The sequence below is a fragment of the Euprymna scolopes genome, chromosome 11 (assembly GCF_053919585.1).
Source record: "Euprymna scolopes isolate OS-2025 chromosome 11, ASM5391958v1, whole genome shotgun sequence".
Lineage (NCBI taxonomy): Eukaryota > Metazoa > Mollusca > Cephalopoda > Sepiida > Sepiolidae > Euprymna > Euprymna scolopes.
Genome location: NC_136492.1, coordinates 20,594,613 through 20,613,130, shown reverse-complemented (window position 1 = coordinate 20,613,130; position 18,518 = coordinate 20,594,613). Strand labels below are relative to the sequence as shown.

Sequence of the window (18,518 nt, the reverse complement as noted above, 5' to 3'; positions counted from 1 at the left end):
GTTCGAACATGCTTTCCCGTACATATATACACCCACACGTACGCGCACACACACGCACGCATATACACAGCCTCATACGCACACACACACAAGCTAACGTACACACATATACGCACACATACGCGCACAAGCACACACATATGCGAAACGTCATTTCCTTTAAAGTGAAAGCCAGACATGCGCAGTCAGAACACTGACCCCAGTATAAAAGTCAACAAAACCTGTCAACTGCCTCTTTTTGCGTCTGGACCAGTGTTCGACCTGCTTAGTCGACGAACTGACCGCATGTTCTAACGTCACTTTCTCTGCTACTGTAATGTGGGGCAAGCGCAAGCACACTTAATTTAATACACTTTCCCTCTCCATGAACTGGATTGACTTACTCTCTCTATCTCCCCTTCGCTTTGGCCCATCGACACAGACATGTGCGCGACTTTCTACTGAGTTTAACCCTTTCTTTCTACAGCCGGCTTGCCACTTCGCATTTCTCTATTCCTTCCACGCACGTAGTCATCAGCGGCTGAATGAACACGTGTATACGAAGACCATCATTTCTCAACAGAAAATAAACGACATGTTTATTTTATTCCAGCGTTTGAGTTCTTTGTTTCTTTCATTCAATTCGTTTCATTATTTTTTCTTGTAGCGAGTTAGGGTATTTTATATCCTGGTCCGCAACATAGTATAACCCCCCCCTCCATATTCAGAACGGCTTTCAGAAATAAACAGCTCCAACCTCCTCATGTTAAGAATGGCTTTCAAAGTTGGGGTGTTGGGGATGTTTATACTACGCTGTTACGCTTATGGGTTAGTATCAGAATGATGACGACGCAGAACTAAGTGTAATCGCAGCTTTATTGAGCGGCCATTTTACAATGAGAAGTCCTCCTTTTTTTATAGGAGAGTTATGTAGAAAGAGGAGAGGGCTAGGGAGGGCAGTAGTGGGGGTTTGGTTATACATAACATCTCCCTCCCCCCTCGTCAGGGAGAGTGTTTCTTCATTTTATTTTCTTCTTAGGTGGAATGGGGTAGGGACAAGGTTTTGAATGGCAATATGGGGAAGGGTGGATTGTAGCATGCAGGTTTGCGCCTTGAATACTGTTGGCTGTCATTCCTTTCATAAATGCTTTCTTCAGCCGACTCGTTTTCCTGTGCAATCTTTTCTCTTTGTAGTATGGGTTTGTCAGGCTGTATTTGGGTCTGAGGATGAGCATCGGCTATGCATGTAGTCTGATGGTGTCCTAAGAAGAAGTGTTTTCAGTCGGGCATTTTGTGCAGGAACTGCCTGTTTTTGGTGGTATAATTGTTCGTCTCTTGCTTCTACTTCATAGGACCTGCCAGTCATTCATTTTCGGACTGTTGCTTCCCTCCACTTTCTTGTGTAGGGATTGGATGGCTGAACTTGAACATTGTCACCGACGTTGACGCCTTTCAGCTCTTTTCCCCATCTCATGGTGTCTAAACCTCCTCTCCTGTTTTCTCCATGCTTCATCAGTTGAGTATGGGTAGAGGAGCTTAAGTTTTAATTTGACAGCTGGCACTGTTGACCTTGTCCTTTTACCAAAGAGTCTTTGTGCTGGGCTATTGCTTAGTCCTTCAATTGGTGTATTGTGTAGGTTCAACTACCCTAAAAATGGATCTTCTGGCGCTTTGCATTTGCAGAAGAAGTGTTTGGTGATTTTTACTGTTGCTTTGGCAGCACTATTTGCTTGGCTGTTGTCTGGTGATATTGTTTCGTGTTTAAACAACTATTTCCTTGCAAATTTTCTGACTGTGTATGACAAAAATTAAGGACCATTGTTGGATATCAATACCTCTGGAATTCCATCGTGTGCGAAATGCACTTTCATACATTCAATCATAACTTCTGATGTGGGTGCATCCAGTTTGTCAATTTCAAAGAAATTGCTATGTCTGTCCACTGTGATCAGATGGTTGTCCCCTCCCCATGATAAGAGGTTCGCTGCTACTTGTTGCAAAGGTCTTTCCGGCACTGGTGCTATGATTTGTGCTTCTGCTGGCTGGCAGTCTGCATAGGTTGTTTAGGTGCCATAGGCTTCAATGTATTGTCTAATCTCTTTAGACTTTCTTGGACAAAATATGAGGTCCCTCACTCTTCGCAGGCATGTTTTTATGCCGAGGTGGCCAACATATGCTTTTTGTTTCATCTCGGTCCGCATAGCATGCAGTATGACTATTCTCTGTTCTCGCAGTATTAGTCCATCTTGTACAGTGAGTTCATCTCTCTAATCAAAGAACAGTTAGGCAGACTTTCCTTACCATTTGACCACCTTTTAGCGATTACTTCTGCCAGTGCTCTCATGTTGGTTCTCAACTGTCTTTTAGTGAATCTCTGCGAGTCTGTGATCTTGTATCGATTACATTATCAGGTTGCTGATTGGTGCTTGTGACAGCGTATCTGCCAATGGGATATTTTTCCCTGGCTTATATTGGAGTGTGTAGTTGTATTGCTGGTCCTATAGCAGGAGGTTTTGTAGCCGTTTTGGTGCCTTTGATAGAGGCTTTTTGCTGATTGAGATGAGGGGCTTGTGGTCAGTCAAAGCTACCACTTTCCTTCTGTGGATATAGTGGTGAAAATTTTCTAAGTCATATACAATTGTGCATTATAAAAAAAAATAAGAATTTAAAAATAATTATTTTAAAATATAGAATGATATATTTTATTTATAAATTTGAAACTAATTTATTTTAAAAATAATTATTTTGAAGTACAGAATGATATATTCTATTTATAAATTTGAAAAGAAATTTATTTTGAAATATTGTTGCTAATTTCAAAATAAATCAACAAAGATGAATACTAACTTTTATTTTATTAAAGAAATATACTTTTTTTTAAAAAAATGTTGAAAATCCGATCCTGTTAGAAGTCCGATAACTCTTGTCTTTTTTATTATCTCTCTTTGTTTGTAAATATTCTATAGCCCTTTGCTTGTGTTTCATAAAAATTTCTTCTGTTTATCCGTCCATACGTGTGGAAAATTTCCTCCCTGGAATTTCTGCTTATTTCTTAATCCTTTCCACTTACAATGCAACTTGCAACAAAAAAAAAAAAAAATTATTTGATTGTTGCATTTTACATCTTCTTTTTACAATTTTAATTAATTTAATTAATATTTCCATAAGTATTATTTTTGTTGGATTACTTCATTACTTTATTAAACTTCTTTTGAATCACGAGAAAATTTTGGTTGAAAACAAAAAGTATTACGTTTGGATTGTCCCCCCTTAGTATCATTCTTTCGAAAATGAAAACAAAAAAATACTTCTGGTGAGTTATAATGCACTTATGCCAAATAATTTTATGACATAAGAGTATTATTACATATAAAAAAAAAGTTTTTGATACAAAGTAAAGTTGGTACATTTAAAAAAAAAAATACTTGTTTAAAACAACGTGAAAATGACAGGACTGTAGCAACAAGCACAATAGTAGGAGTTAATTCTCACGGGTCAAGATTTGAAATCAATTTTCTCCCTGGTTTGTCCAATCACAAGCCAGCTCTCAATCATGTGACCAAGTACATAAAAGGCGAAATTGGCAACTCTTCTTTCTCTTTCTCCCTGGCTTTCACTGGCAGCAGACATTCGCCTTTGGCCCCAGGCTAACATGAGTATCACAAGCCAACATGGCTAACATCAAAACTTGCTTCAATGCACACTTCACACACATACTCTTTTCTATGACAAGACACTAACCCTTTGCCCCGTCTCTATTATTGGACGCACGCTCCTACAACATGTAAATACATTAAATACTTTTCTCTCTTTCAACAGGCCTGTCGGATATCTAATCTACGACCCCACATCAGAAACTCTTTACCACTACTATAAATACAAGTGCACATGAACACTGAACTCTACAACTAACCCGTTTCTCTCTTGTACATGCTACTAACGAAGATAACAAATAAAGTTGCTTTTGAATATAAAATGAAACTCCATTTCGTTTGTCTTTATTGTATAGGACATAGAGGTAGGCAGAGGCATAAAAGACAATGCCAGAAATTGTTATTTGGAACACACCCGAAAGAACTGCACTCATTATTGCTGTAACCATTCCAAATGACTATGGTATTAATAGTTGAACAGGAATCGATACCAAATATTGGGACATTAAGAATGATTTTAAAAACAACATGGTCGCTGAAAGAAATAGACATTATACCGGTTGTTGTAGGAACAACTGGCCTAATAAAAAATTTCTGAAGAAATACTTAGACACAATTCCTGGAAGACCAAGCTGTAGTGAAATACAGAAATCAGCCATAAAAGGGACAACGATTTTTCTTAAGAGAGTACTTGGAGGTATTTTGTTCCCTCTCAATGCAAGAACTATGACACTAGGGTCGGAAAGTGAGATTGAGAAGTCAGCATCCCCGAGGAGGGCACTCTGACTTGCAAAAAGTGCCTGTGCAGCCTCCTCGGCATTCTCCAGAAAGTACACCTCTGGCAGTTAGCAATAAGCTAACTCCTTCTCAAAGAGAGAAGGCAAAGCCTGAGAAGATGAACAGGAATAGCATTACACCACAATCAACAGAAATCTAATCTCTGTTGATTTTGAGGGCCAAGGATATAAATTTAAATCATAATGAAATTGAGTGTTAGCTCTAGGAGGAGACCGTTTGATCTTTTTAAACTAACTAAAGTAAAGTAAAGTAAAATAATAATAATAATAATAATAATAATAATAATAATAATAATAATAACTAGCAAGACCGGTGGAAATTCCACAGGGGACTCATTCATATGTACTATATTGATGTTGGTATTCTGTAGATGTTCAGCATAAATGGAGACACTCTGGCATTATTTTAGCTCTTTTGTCAAAAATACAAAAGTATTTATCTAAGCTAGCAGGGACGCCCAGCGTAACCCAGTCGTAAAATATGCTTGAATATGATATTTTAATTCTTGCAGATTTCGTATATATTATTATAGAGTTAATGTTCTATTGATTTTTATATATTATAAAGTTGCGATTTCAAAAATAATATATATATATATTATTATTTCAAAAATAATATATATATATATTATTATTTCAAAAATAATATATATATATTATAAAGTTGCGATTTCAAAAATAAAAAAATATATCCATATGACCAAAACCAAAACTTATGAAAAAATATATGAGTTCCTTCAGCCATAATCAAAACCAAAATCAAAATTTATGAAGAATTCTTGATAAAATTATTTATAAAAATTAATGACTTGAGTGCCATCAGCTATAATCGAAACCGAACCAAAACTTATGAAGAATTCTTGGTAAAATTATTTATTACAAGAAATGGAAGTCCATAACAATTAAACGACTCAGATGTAAACGTGACACAGAAAATAAATAAATAAATAACACACACGTTATCGTATTAATATATAGATAATAATAAAATATTGGTTAATACACACCTGATCATAAATTTAAGACCACTTGAAAATCTTTAAAAAGAAGCCATTTTTTTTTAAAGTTAGATTTTCAACTCGTCTCACTTAATTTAAATTTCTGAATTAAAAGTTTGGAATGTAGCTTTTTTGTTTCCATAACTTTTTAAGTTGTAGTTTTGGTAATCTTAAGTGCGAGGAGTTTAAAATCTATCCATAAAAAATGGTTTCTTTGTAAAGATTTTCAAATGGTCTTAAATATTTGATCAGGAGTGTATTTACAAAATTTTAGTATTTTTTAGTAGAGAAATAAAAGCCCATTGAGCCCAATTTAATATTACATGACATTAATATACAAAATAATTAAAATTGTAGAAGTACCATTTTAATAAAATAAATTGACTGCTTATATTTAGTCTAATAAAACTATAAATAAAAAGGGACTATCACGAGAAAACTGTTGTATGTAAGGTTAAAAATAATGGGAAGTGATTCAAGTCTTCTATACTTAATAATTTAATGTAGACACTTTTTTTTTTACACTCTTCAAAAATAAAGAAATTATTGTCTAATAAATTTTCAATTTCTAAAAACAATTACAAAACAATATCTTCCATACAAAATTATATACAATGCAGTTGTTGACTACCATACATGTCTGAATGAAGGTAAGCATCTTGGTAATTACGTAATTTTAAGTAAAAGGTAGATTATTTTTTAAATTCATCATCTTTAGACTTTAATTTACTAATTATCTTTGAAATAGTTTGAAAAAATTTTTTTAGATTTTATAATTAATTCTATTTAATTTCAAATTTCATTAATTTTTTGCGATTTGTGAGAACACTTTCCATTCTAATTTTATTTTTCACACATAAAAATATATATATTTTTTTACCGATTAACATCAACTGGCCTTTTGGTTAAAAACAAAGTGTAGTATCTGTTCATGTGTTTTATGATGATTCGGTTTAAATATACATAGTCTATATAATATATGCTCGTTTCTACACATTCTTATATGAAACAAATTAGATTGTTTTTTTTTAAATGGTCTATTAAATTAAATCGGTTTTTAAAAATAATGGTATATCAAATTAAATCTATTTTAAAAATGATCTATTAAATTAAATCTGTTTAAAAAAAATGGTATATTAAATTAAATCTGTTTTTTGTTTTTTTTTTTAAAAAAGGTCTATTAAATTACACCTCTTTTTAAAAATAATAGTAAATTAAATTAAATTTGGTTTTGAAAAAATGGTCTATTAAATTTCTGTTTTGAAAAAAGGTCTATGAAATTAAATCGGTTTTAAAAATGGTCCATTTGAATAAATATCATACATTTATTTCTCCCCAGTTACAGAAGATTTAATCCGGAAACGTGCTGAGCATAATAACTGTGAAATTTCAACCCTAGAAGAAATTTCACTGCATCAACAGGACATTGAAAGGTTTGTAAATTTAAAAATATTTTTGCTTAGAAACTTAAAAAAATAGATGCTGTACATAAGCAGGTTAACTAAATTATTGTGTAACTATAAAATTAAATGTGAATTATATATATATATATATATATATATATATATATATATATATATAATATATATATATATATATAGTATAACCCCGGGATACGGTGGCCCTAGGATACATTTTTTTCAGGTTATGGTGTGGAATACAATGTTTTTCCAGCTCCTGGTTACGGTATTTGCCCCACCTTATGGTGTTATTTATAATGTTATTTGATTATATACATGTGTATTCCATACTGTTCTGTATTTTGTTACTAATTTTTAATGCGGTATCCCAGGGTTCTACTGAATATATATATATATATATATATATATATATCCAGGACCCAAGGGTCTATTTATCTTACCGGTCAGTTCTTTCAACATATCAAAACTTCAGTACATTTTACAGATCTGTTTTGTTTCCACAATATTTTCAAGTTAATATTAAATTTTTATTACATATACTCATCAGAAAAATAGAAATTTTTCTTTAGAAAATATAATATTGGAAATGATGCGTCTAGAAGAATTCACATCGCTTGTTTATTTAAATTGCCATCTTTGTTTTAAGAGTAAAGCTATTCATATTTTTATTTTCGTATTGGATTAAATTATATACTATTTCTAACTGGTTTTAATCTGCATAAAGATTATAATATAATTGTTTAAAATTCTATTTTAACTAACAATTATTATTTATTGTATGTTAACTTGGGTTATAACTATGAGTGGTTTATTTAGGTTGTGGGTATGAAACTAAATTCCTTACATTTTAAATGTGTTTTATATTTAGGGCAGCTATCTTAGTTCTATGGAGGATGCTTACATATTGTTTATTAAATGTGTAAAATTGTTAAGTACTTTCCTATTGTTTACAGGGTTTTAATAAATCTATTTAAAAATTTACAAAATGTCTACGCACGTTCGTAGACATTTTGTAAACATTGTTTTTAAAAAATAAAAAATAATACTTCTATTATGTTTTAAACGACTGTAATAGTTTATTTTGGAAGTATATTTCATAAAGAAAATTGACAACCCACTTTAAAAACAGAAATTACGAGTTTTATATATTTTATTCGCAGTTTTTTGTTGACTCTTCTGGCGGCCATGTTGTAAGCCCTAACGGTATTTTTGGAGATTACCATTAAGCCTATATATTTGTTTGTTTATTTTTTATGTGTTATGCTATTTAATTACCGCCTAGTTACTTGTTTAATTTTATTTTAGGAATTTTTACTGAGGTAATTGAAATTAAAGGACCTATACTATTATTATTATTATTATTATTATTATTATTATTATTATTAATATATTAATACGATAGCGTGTGTGTTCTTTTGTTTGTCACACTTACATCCGGGTCGTTTAATTGATCTGTACTTTCATTTCTTGTCATAAATAATTTTATCAAGAATTCTTCAAAAGTTTTGATTTCGGTTTCGACTATAGCTGATGGCACTTAAATCATCTATTTTTTTTTATAAACAATTTTATCAAGAATTCTTCATAAGTTTTTATTTCGGTTTCGATTTAACCCGATGCACCCAAGTCATATGGATATATTTTTTTATTTTTGAAATCGCAACTTTATTATATATAAAAATCAATAGAACATTAACTCTATAATAATACATACGAAATCTGCAAGAATTAAAATATTATATTTAAGCGTACTTTATGGCCGGGCTTTACTGGGCGTTCGTTATAGCTTAGATTAATAATTTTGCAGTTTTAACAAAAGAGCTACAATATCAGAGCGTCTCCATTTACACTGAACATCTACAGAATGCCAACATCAATATATTACATATCAATGAGTCCCCTGTGGAATTTCTACAGGCCCCGCTAGTTATTATTATTATTATTATATTTCCATGACTTTATTAGATCCTTCTACTTTCCAATCCCTTACTTATTTTTAAACTAAATAGTATATATAAATTATGAATTTACTTTGAGCTAACTAGTCAGATTTTAAATGAGAGAGTACATATATGGTTCTATGCAAACAACTTTGGACCACTTCTTGCCTTTTATTTAATAAATTATTCTTAGATACTACTATATGATACGATTCTAGGGTAAAAAGTTTGCATCGCCTAAAATTACTTGGTGTATATTTACTTGCACTTCATAATATTGACCATTTCAACTTGTGTTACTTCTACATAGTTCCTTTTTCACTAGATATTCTAAATGATTATGTATGGTTACATAACTTTTCCTTGAACCTGAATCCCGTGGACCAATTGTATATCTTTGCTCTATAATAAAGGCTGATGTATATTTGTTTATTTATGTATATATATACATATGTGTGTGTGAAATTTTTAATAAAAAGACAAAATGTTTTTGAAATTTCGTTTGAGATGCAAATATTAGGTTGGTGCTAAAATAATGTCGTTTTTTACATTCAACTTTAAAAAAAACGAAAAAAATGACATTATTTTTGCACCGACCTAATATTTTATTAAAAGTTATTAAACTTTTCTTATTTAAACTTGACTTTTTCCTTATTAATTTTTCATAGTAAAATATCCATTATCATTATTATAGCAAGTGCTTTTTTGTTGTTGTAATTAGAATTGTCATTGTCTCATGTTGTTATCGAGACAGTGATCAGATGTTGTTACAATTTTTAATGAAAGATTTGCATCATAAACTTCTCTGATTTAAAAGAATGTATATTTGCTTCAACTGCTGTTTCTTTTTTTCTTTTTTTTTTTAAACTTTGCTTTATTACATTACAGAATTGAAAATATCGACAAATGGTGCCGGGATCTAACAATTCTATATTTACAGAGTAACCTCATTCCCAAAATTGGTAAGCTTTGATTTGATAGAAAAATATTAGAAATAAACAAAATTTTTTTTTTTTTTTTGGTTTTCGTTAATAAGAAAATTCAAGACTTGTTTCAATAATGCATAATAAATTATGGCACAAGTTTACTTTTAACTCGCCAAGAGTATTTTTTGTTGTTTTTATTTTCAGAAGATGGATACTAACGAAAAGGGAAGACAATCCAAAATTTCTAACCAAACTTTTCTCGCAATTCAAAACAAGTTCAATAAAGTAACAACGTAACACAACAAAAAATATTACTCACCGAAATATTTATTGAATTTAATTTAAATTGTAAAAAAAATGCAAAAGGCAACAGTCAAATAAGAATATTTTTAGTGTTTTTTTTAAAATATATTTTTTAATAAAATAAAAGTTAACAATCCGCTTTCAGTGATTCAAAAAAATTTTTTTTTTAATTTATCAATAAAATGTAACATTCTATAATTCAAAATAATTATTTTTAAAGTAAATAATTTTTTAAAGGTACAAATAATGCATAACATTTGATTTAGAATTTTATGAAATGGATGAATTGTATTTTTCATATAATTTTTTTTTTTTAAATGGAAATTTCTTTAATTAAATAAAATAAAAGTTTAAAGAATTGTAAAAGTTATTTTAGAATAATAAAAAAAAGTTCATTTTGGATTGTTTTCCATTTTCACTATTGTCACTCTCGCAAAAATGAAAACAAAATATAAAATACTTCTGGCTAGTTAAGACACTCAGCATTTTGGCACTATCCAGTATTTTCTGTAAACTGCCCAAATGATTCCAATGATAATATGGTCCTTTTAGTGCATAAGTACCGAAATTATTTATAGATACAATTTATTACAAATAAAAAACAACAAAACAATTTAGTGCGTAGGCATCTATGTCACCATGCTATTTTTTTTAAAATAGGATTTTTGAGTTAAATTCAATTTTTACGATATTTTTGTTTATTAAATTGTTAGGTGAAAATAGAGAATAATTACAAACTATCCCTCCTTCACCATGTTAAGAATTGGTTTCTAAATAATAACGTTATTATTTCAGTGTGGTAACATAGATGAACATGTATTTTTCATATAATTTTTTATTTTTTGTTTAATTAAATAGAATAAAAGTTTTAAGAATTGAAACAGTCATTTTTAAAATAGTTTTTCAAAAAAGTATTAATTTTGGATTGTCTTCCCTTTTCGCTAATATCAGTCTTCCGAAAATGAAAACAAAAAAAATATTCCGGAGAGTATTTAAAGGGCAATTAAAAATTCGCAACAACTTGAATTTAAAAAAAATGTCTTTGTATGTTTCATCTTCTGGTTCAGAATATTTCAGAAGTTATCAGTTGAACCATATTCAAGTTATCTTCCTCAATAATGCACTTTCTTTTTCTGAAAACTAAAAATATTTCAAGTGTGAATTTATATATATATATTCTTTCTTCTTTTTGGAACTTGGATTTCAATCCAGTTAGACATGGTCCAATTTGCATGGGGAATATCAACCTGGATTAATCCTATTTTCCACCTCAGTTTCAGAGGCCCTTAGATGTGCACCAAGTGACTGGTCATCTTTACATAACTTTCACAACTTTAATAATGTGTCTTCCATCATATTAATGACATCTGTAATGTCTCCTGAGTCGGAAAATAGTTTCTGGTGGGTAGCCAAACGATAGAAGTCCTGAGACTGAGAATAGAGTTCCTTTTCGTGTGAAAACAAAAAAGTATATGTAGAATTCTAAAATATCCAGCATGTTTTATGAAGTGATTCCCGTTTCTGATTGTTAGCAGAAAGCGGCTCCATTTACTTAGTTCTTAAAACTCCTGTCTAAAAATAGAACCTTCCTATATTTTGGAATCATACCCTCTTAGATAACCCCATTATGAATGGTGAGGATGTGTCTCCTAGCGGCTTCGGCTACAGGGAGACTGGGTAGAGTACTTGTCAAGGATCTGTTCTTGATACTCAGCTCGACAGGTGCTGGGCTGGAAACCGGCCCTGTACCTGTCGGACTGAAGTAAACCGCTTGGGTATCACCTAGGAGGTCCACCCTCCCAGGCCTTGCCACCCAGCTTTCGGGTGAGGCAAGTTTATTGCTTGTCGCCTGAGGCGTCCCGACTGGAGAATGCCAACAGGGATGCCCAGGCAATTTTTGTTGAGGCAAGAGTGCTTCTCCTTTAAGGGAGCTTGCCTATCTCCCACTTTCTTGACCTTGTGTCATACATTGCCTTGGTGGGGAGCAATCAAATATCTACCCTCTTAGATATATCAAAAATATTGCAACATGAGGTATGGTCATATACAGTTCTAGGTCCACCCTACCATGCTTTGCATTCTCACCATTTGAGAAGTGGTTAGTTGATTGGTAATCATCTAAGGTGTCTCCACCTGGGAATGTCGATAGGGCTGTCTAGGCATTTTTATTTTTTTTGCAGGCCAGTGCGTTCATCGTCTAGGGTGGGAGGAAATTAAGCACATTTATATATCCCTATTACGGTGTATGTTAAAATGAATGTGTATAAATATTAATTGAATTGTTTCTTGATCTTTATTAACTATTGTCTCAGCAGCCGAGTGTCTCAGAAAGAAACCTGAACATGTAAATGCTAAGACGCAAATATAAAATACTATAAAGGAAATCTGACGTTGTCCAGGATTGAATGAGGATCAACAAATGTTTCACACTGCCATATTTTTGTTGTCATCAAAATCTGTGAAATCACACATTTTTCAATCAAATCGATTGATTGCCTGCTCTAATTAGGGATTGTTAGGTGTTGAGACATTATGTTGAACAAAGATGGCGCTGAAGAATCAGTGCAGTTCCGATCTTGAGTGTTAAGTAATTCCTAGTAACAAAAATGGCGGCGAAGAATCAAATGCAGGTTCATGACAAAAATGATGACGAACTGATTGAATCCAAAATTCGACAATTTTTATAGTAACTTCTGATTGGTTGGTTATTATAACTTGTGGTTATAAAAACCATCGCCGAAATCATTGGTGGCATACTCCATTAAAAGTCAAAAGCATTTTAACAGGGATACTCCTCCGCAATGTACCGGGAGGAAGTTTCACATGCCTTCTTGCAGTGACTTAGTCTACAATACATTGTAGTCTACATTGCACTGTAGAGAATCTACTGTTGATTTAATAAAATTATTATTATATATGATGGCTTGCATTAAAGTTTAAAATGCAAAGTCAAGTATTATGGTTCAATTGTATTCTAAATAGAAACATTCATTTTGAACGTGCCACTGTCTTATCAAAGAGCCTACTGTTGATTGTATGAAATTATTTTCGCATAATCACTTGAATTTAAGTTAAACATACAAAATTCAAGAATCATGGCTCAGTTGTACTCTAAAAAAAAACATTTATTTCGAACGCACCCCTGTCTTATAAAAGAATCTACAATCGATTTTATAGGTTGAACCTCTCTACTTGTGCGGTGAGAAAACTTTTCAAACGCACTTGTGATTTTAGGTTGTGTAGATATGTTAACTTTGGTCAAAATGACTTTTTTTTTTTTTACAAAGGAGTCACCACTTATCAAGGCCCGTAGGCCACTCGAGGATAAGGGTTAATACAACTGTATTAACCCTTATACATATACAGTTGTACAGTGGTCAATAGTACAATGTTGTAACAATTGTTAGTAGTGGAAATTTGGTAAATTGGATACTTAAGGGGAACGGTTCATCAGAAACTTGTTTACGTTGGACTTGAAGACGACCATATTATAGTCAGTTGGAAAGCAAGCAAAGACTTAGTTCTTTAATCAGATTTTTTCAATTATCGATTTTCGATCAGACACATTCTGATACAAAACCTATGTAAGAACACTTTCAGATACATAATTACTGGAATTAAAGTTAAACGCTTGAAAGTCAAGTATCATGGTTCATTTATGTCGTAAATTTGAACATTTTTTCGAACGTGCCCCTGCCTGTCATTTACAATGATTTTATAACCTGAGCCTTCCTGCTTGTACGGTGATAAAATTTCTCTTTAAACGTGTGAAATTTTAAAAAATCAGCCCAGCCGTTTCCGAGTCCATAGGGAACAAACTCTCTCTCTCTCTCTCTCTCTCTCTCTCACTCACACACACACACAAAGTTTCTTTTTATGTAATAATAGAGATAGTTATGTATTCCAAATAATTCGCCCTGATGTAGAGAGGATAAAAACATTCATGTCATTATCCTCAACACAATCAAATCAAGATTAATCTAAGCCATTTTTTTTTTTTTGCAGAAAATGTGAGCCGTCTCAAGAAACTGGATTATCTAAATCTGGCCTTGAATAACGTCGAAAAGATTGAAAATCTTGAAGGTTTGTTTTAAACACACGTTTCAAAAAATAGTTTTTTTTTTAAATTATTAAATAGTAAACCTTGTTCGTGTCTTAGTATCCATATTTCTTCCTCTTTCTACTCCTCCCCTTTTCCCTCTCCTCCTGTGCATCATCATCATCATCATTGGTTTAGCATCTATATTATATGCTGGTGCTAAAATTGATTTCTAAACTAACCAATCTCTGGCCAGGTCTTTATTTATCCTTCTTTGTTCCAAATCATTCCTAATCAATTTCTCTAATTTTTTTCTTGTATACAGCATACACGTTAACACACCGATTCTCATTAGATCTATTGAAGTTAAGCAATGTTGAGTCTGGTCAATACCAGATGGGTGACCATTTGAGAATATCAGGTGCTGTATGTGAGAGGAAGTTGACATCTCTTTGCAGGAAGTGAAAAAAAAACAAACTAATATCATCTTTCCTGACCAGGATATGCAAATGATTTGGGACCGCATGTGAATTTGATGTTCCCGTGAAACTTCCTTCTTTGGAGAAAACTGGTTCAATCTGCCTAGGGTGAATGATTCTTCGGTTCGATATAGTTTTCCTTGGCCTTACTCTGCCAATACAACTGTTCTCTATCTACTAACCAAAGAATTGTCATCCATTCTTTCATCATTATCATTGTTATCAACATAATTACCACCATCATCATCATCATCATCATCGTCGTCATCGTCATCATCATCATCATCATCATCATCATCATCATCATCATCGTTGTCATCATCATCATTATCATCATCGTCATAATCATCATTGTGGTCATCATCATTGTGGTCATGATCATCATCATCATTGTCATCGTCGTCATCATCGTCGTCATTGTGGTCATCATTGTTGCCGTCATCATCATTGTCATCATCATCATCATCATCATCGTCGTTGTGGTCATCATCATCATCATAATGATCATCATCGTCATTGCCGTCGTCGTCACGATCATCATCATGATCATCATCATTATTTTAACGTCTGTTTTACTTACTGGCATGTGTAGGACGATTTACAGGAATTGGTTTCCAAGCTAACCTATCTGGTTGGATCTTTAATTATACCTTTTACTTTCAAATCTATCCTTATCACTCTCTTCCAGATTTTAAATGTGAACAAACCAACAAAGTCTCCTGTTTTTTACGCATTTGCATCTGGTATCATCAGATCTAAACCTGTCTTTAATTCTTGCATTGTCTTATTCTTATATCGTTTCTTTCTATGTAATGCTCGACCCTCGTGGTTCCAGTTCCATACATCACCACATTGCACATATATGCCTGATAGAGTTTATCAGGCATATATGTGCAATGTGGTGATGTATGGAACTGGAACCACTTCTCTTTTTTAATTCATATCTGGTTATTTTATTTTCAGGTTGTGAATCTCTTCGAAAACTTGATCTCACAGTAAATTTCATTGGTGAACTGACCAGCATCAAATGCCTGAGAAATCTGTATCATTTCAGGGAATTGTAAGTAAGCCTCGGCATCCAATATGTATAATATATGAATTGTTAAATGAAAGTAGATTTCTGCCTAAGGATAATGATTAAACGTTTTGTATTTGAAAGGGAAGTGACACTTGACCTTTGTTGTCTTGCTTGAGATAATGTACATTTTGGGAAGCAGAGTTATGTACCTTTGCATTAAGCTAGCCTGCATATTGGGATAACAATATTCAAATGAACATGTTGCTCAATGATTACAATTAATCACATCTGCATTACTAAGTAATTCGGTCCTGGATATGACCTTAAACTATATCCAATGGTGAGGCCCCAGCTTGCAGGCTTTGGGGAATGTGGAGCCACTCTTTAATTGCCATTGCTCCCAGTTCCACTCTGACCCAGACTTGGTAGTACCTGTTAGGGTCCCAACTATGGGTTAAATAGAAACCGACTTAAAAAAACAAATATACTCTATTAAAAAATTGTTCTCCAAAATCACTGGATTCGGCATTAAATAACCTGAAAAGGGTTGATATGCCATAAAACAAAAACAACCAACCAACCAACCAACCAACTAAGTAATTCTTTTTCAGTTCTAAATTTATTTTTCATATTTGTGTCTTACCACTCACAAAGACCACTTTACTTCACCTTTCGACTAGTGTCCAATGAGACATTTTGTAACAGAGCGCATGGGAAAATATCAGCAACAGCTGTGAAATAGCTGACTTGTGAGAATATTAGCAGCAGTAGCTGAAAAACACACATATGCAAATTAGAAAGTGTGCACGAGCTGGCGCGCGAAGAAAAAGAATAAAAAGGATATCATGTGGTTGAAAAGAAACAAAGTCGACGCCGAAGAAGATGGACGTGTAAAATAAAGGCGAGAATGGGTCAGCTGTTGCCAGTGTGTGGTCAGAAGAGAAACACGAATTAGGTTAGATGGACATGTGGCAGAAAGAGACTTTTTAAGTGGTGTCGAGATGGGAGAGTATTGGTGATAAATGCTTATGTTAAAAAAGAAAAATGGTGACCTGGATTTATTTATTGTTTGTTTGTTCCTTTTCGATGGTGCTGGACAGTGTGAGGTTCTGAGAGACGTTTGAACAGTAACGACCATGTTACAATTCCGATTAAGGAATGTTGAATTGATGTCAATAAAAGACATAAGAAAACAGATACAAGTCAGTCAGAGAGAGAGTTGATTCAGCAAACAGTGAATGACATTTCCACCGTCGCCCCGCCCCGACATCACACCACCAAACCCACATACCAACCAATCTCTCTCTTGTCATGTGCTATCAGTTGCATTGTAAATAAGTTTATCGACTTAATAATAGTCAATCCAAAGTGCTCAATATTTTAGATAGAGCAGGTATGTTTAATAACTGCAGCACCAAGAAAAAATTGAATTGTAAAGGACCGAATTACTTAGTAAATTGTAAAGGACCGAATTACTTAGTAATGCAGATGTAATTAATTGTAACCATTGAGCAACATGTTTATTTGAATATTGTTATCCCAATATGCAGGCTAGCTGAATGCAAAGGTACATAACTCTGCTTCCCAAAATGTACATTATCTCAAGCAAGACAACAAAGGTCAAAGAGTCACTTCCCTTTCAAATACATTATCGACTTAATAAGTTGTCTGTTCGATTTCAAAAACCGCTGCTAAAGAATAACAGTTGGCACGCATTTGATAAAACTGCAGCCAAAAAATTATATAAACCAACTATATAGCATTGTTACACATACATGTAATAATTAAGTATCATATCAGGTAAAGAGTATACGTTAGTCAATCTAAAGTGATCAATATTTTAGATAGAGCAGGTATGTTTAATAACTACAGCACCAAGAAAAAAAAAAACATCACTCTGTTTTGTTATGCAATTTTATACATGATAATTTTCTCAGTGTTACCCAGGATTTATAACAGTAATAATACCATACCATATCATAATTATGAAGTAAATTATCTGATAATTAGTATAGAGTAATCCAAGAGTGCCCAGTTTCCTAGATAGAGCAGGTGTGTTTAAATGCAGCATTGACCAGAAGAAAGACTGCCTTTTTAATTATACTGCATACCAAAGTACATGGTGTTGCACGCAAGTCAAAATAGGAATATATAACGAGTATAAGTCAGTCAATCCAAAGTGCTCAATATTCTGGATAGAGCAGATATGTTCAAAGACTATGTCGCCTGGGGAAAAAAATGTGACAGTGTTTTGTTATACTGTTTATGTACAAGAAAATATACATGGCTTTGCTAATGTCCTCGCAAGCCAGCTATCTTACAGCTGCTGCTGATATTTTCCCATGCGTTCATAGGCGCTCTGTTACAGAACCTCTCATTGAACACGAGTCGAAAAGTGAAGTAAAGTGGTCTTTATGAGTGATAAGACACAAATATGAAAAATAATAATAATAATGTGATAGAAAATTATAGGTAGTCATCAATATGCTATGAATAGCAGGTATATTCAAACGAAACGTCATTTCTTCTCTTTGTTTTATATGGTCCTGGGCAATGGCAGGTAGCCTTGCTAGTTAAAATATATAAATAATTATATTCGATCATCTGTACAAAAGCGTTTTCATCCAATTTATTCTAAGGTATGGTTCTCTTCAGTTCTCCCAAGCGTTACCTTCTGTCTTTGAGAAGGGGGTTAGTTTATTGTTCATTGCTTGAGGCACGCTTACAGAAAAATACTGACAAAGCTCTTCAGGCATTTTTTGTAAGCAACAGTGTATTTCTCCTAGTGCAGCTACAAAGACCATGTTATTTCACAAATGGTTATCAACCCCGCATCACCATCATCATTAATATTTCCTGCGAAAGGGATATTTGTTTGAAGTAGCTGAATAGTCTTAGTTACTGTAATTGAGTAATATTCTCGTAGTTATCCTTGCTGAATGGCATAATCACACTGACACACTGG

At 32.8% G+C, this 18,518-nt stretch overlaps 2 protein-coding genes across 3 annotated transcripts in view; both read left to right on the top strand.

Annotated features, from left to right (window-relative positions):
* The window catches only part of LOC145287796 (leucine-rich repeat-containing protein 40-like), an 89,660-nt gene extending 85,700 nt beyond the window's left edge, over positions 1–3,960 (top strand). Inside the window, exon 15 of the mRNA XM_080135638.1 lies at positions 3,799–3,960. The gene's annotated coding sequence lies outside the window, so the exon portion shown is untranslated. The remainder of the gene's footprint in view (positions 1–3,798) is intronic.
* The window catches only part of LOC145287797 (dynein axonemal assembly factor 11-like), a 76,533-nt gene that overhangs the window by 2,529 nt on the left and 55,486 nt on the right, over positions 1–18,518 (top strand). For both annotated transcript variants that reach the window (XM_080135639.1, XM_080135640.1), the window contains exons 2-5: positions 6,767–6,860; positions 9,677–9,750; positions 14,023–14,100; positions 15,499–15,595. In XM_080135639.1, coding sequence (XP_079991765.1) covers positions 6,767–6,860; positions 9,677–9,750; positions 14,023–14,100; positions 15,499–15,595 — 343 coding nt within the window. The remainder of the gene's footprint in view (positions 1–6,766; positions 6,861–9,676; positions 9,751–14,022; positions 14,101–15,498; positions 15,596–18,518) is intronic.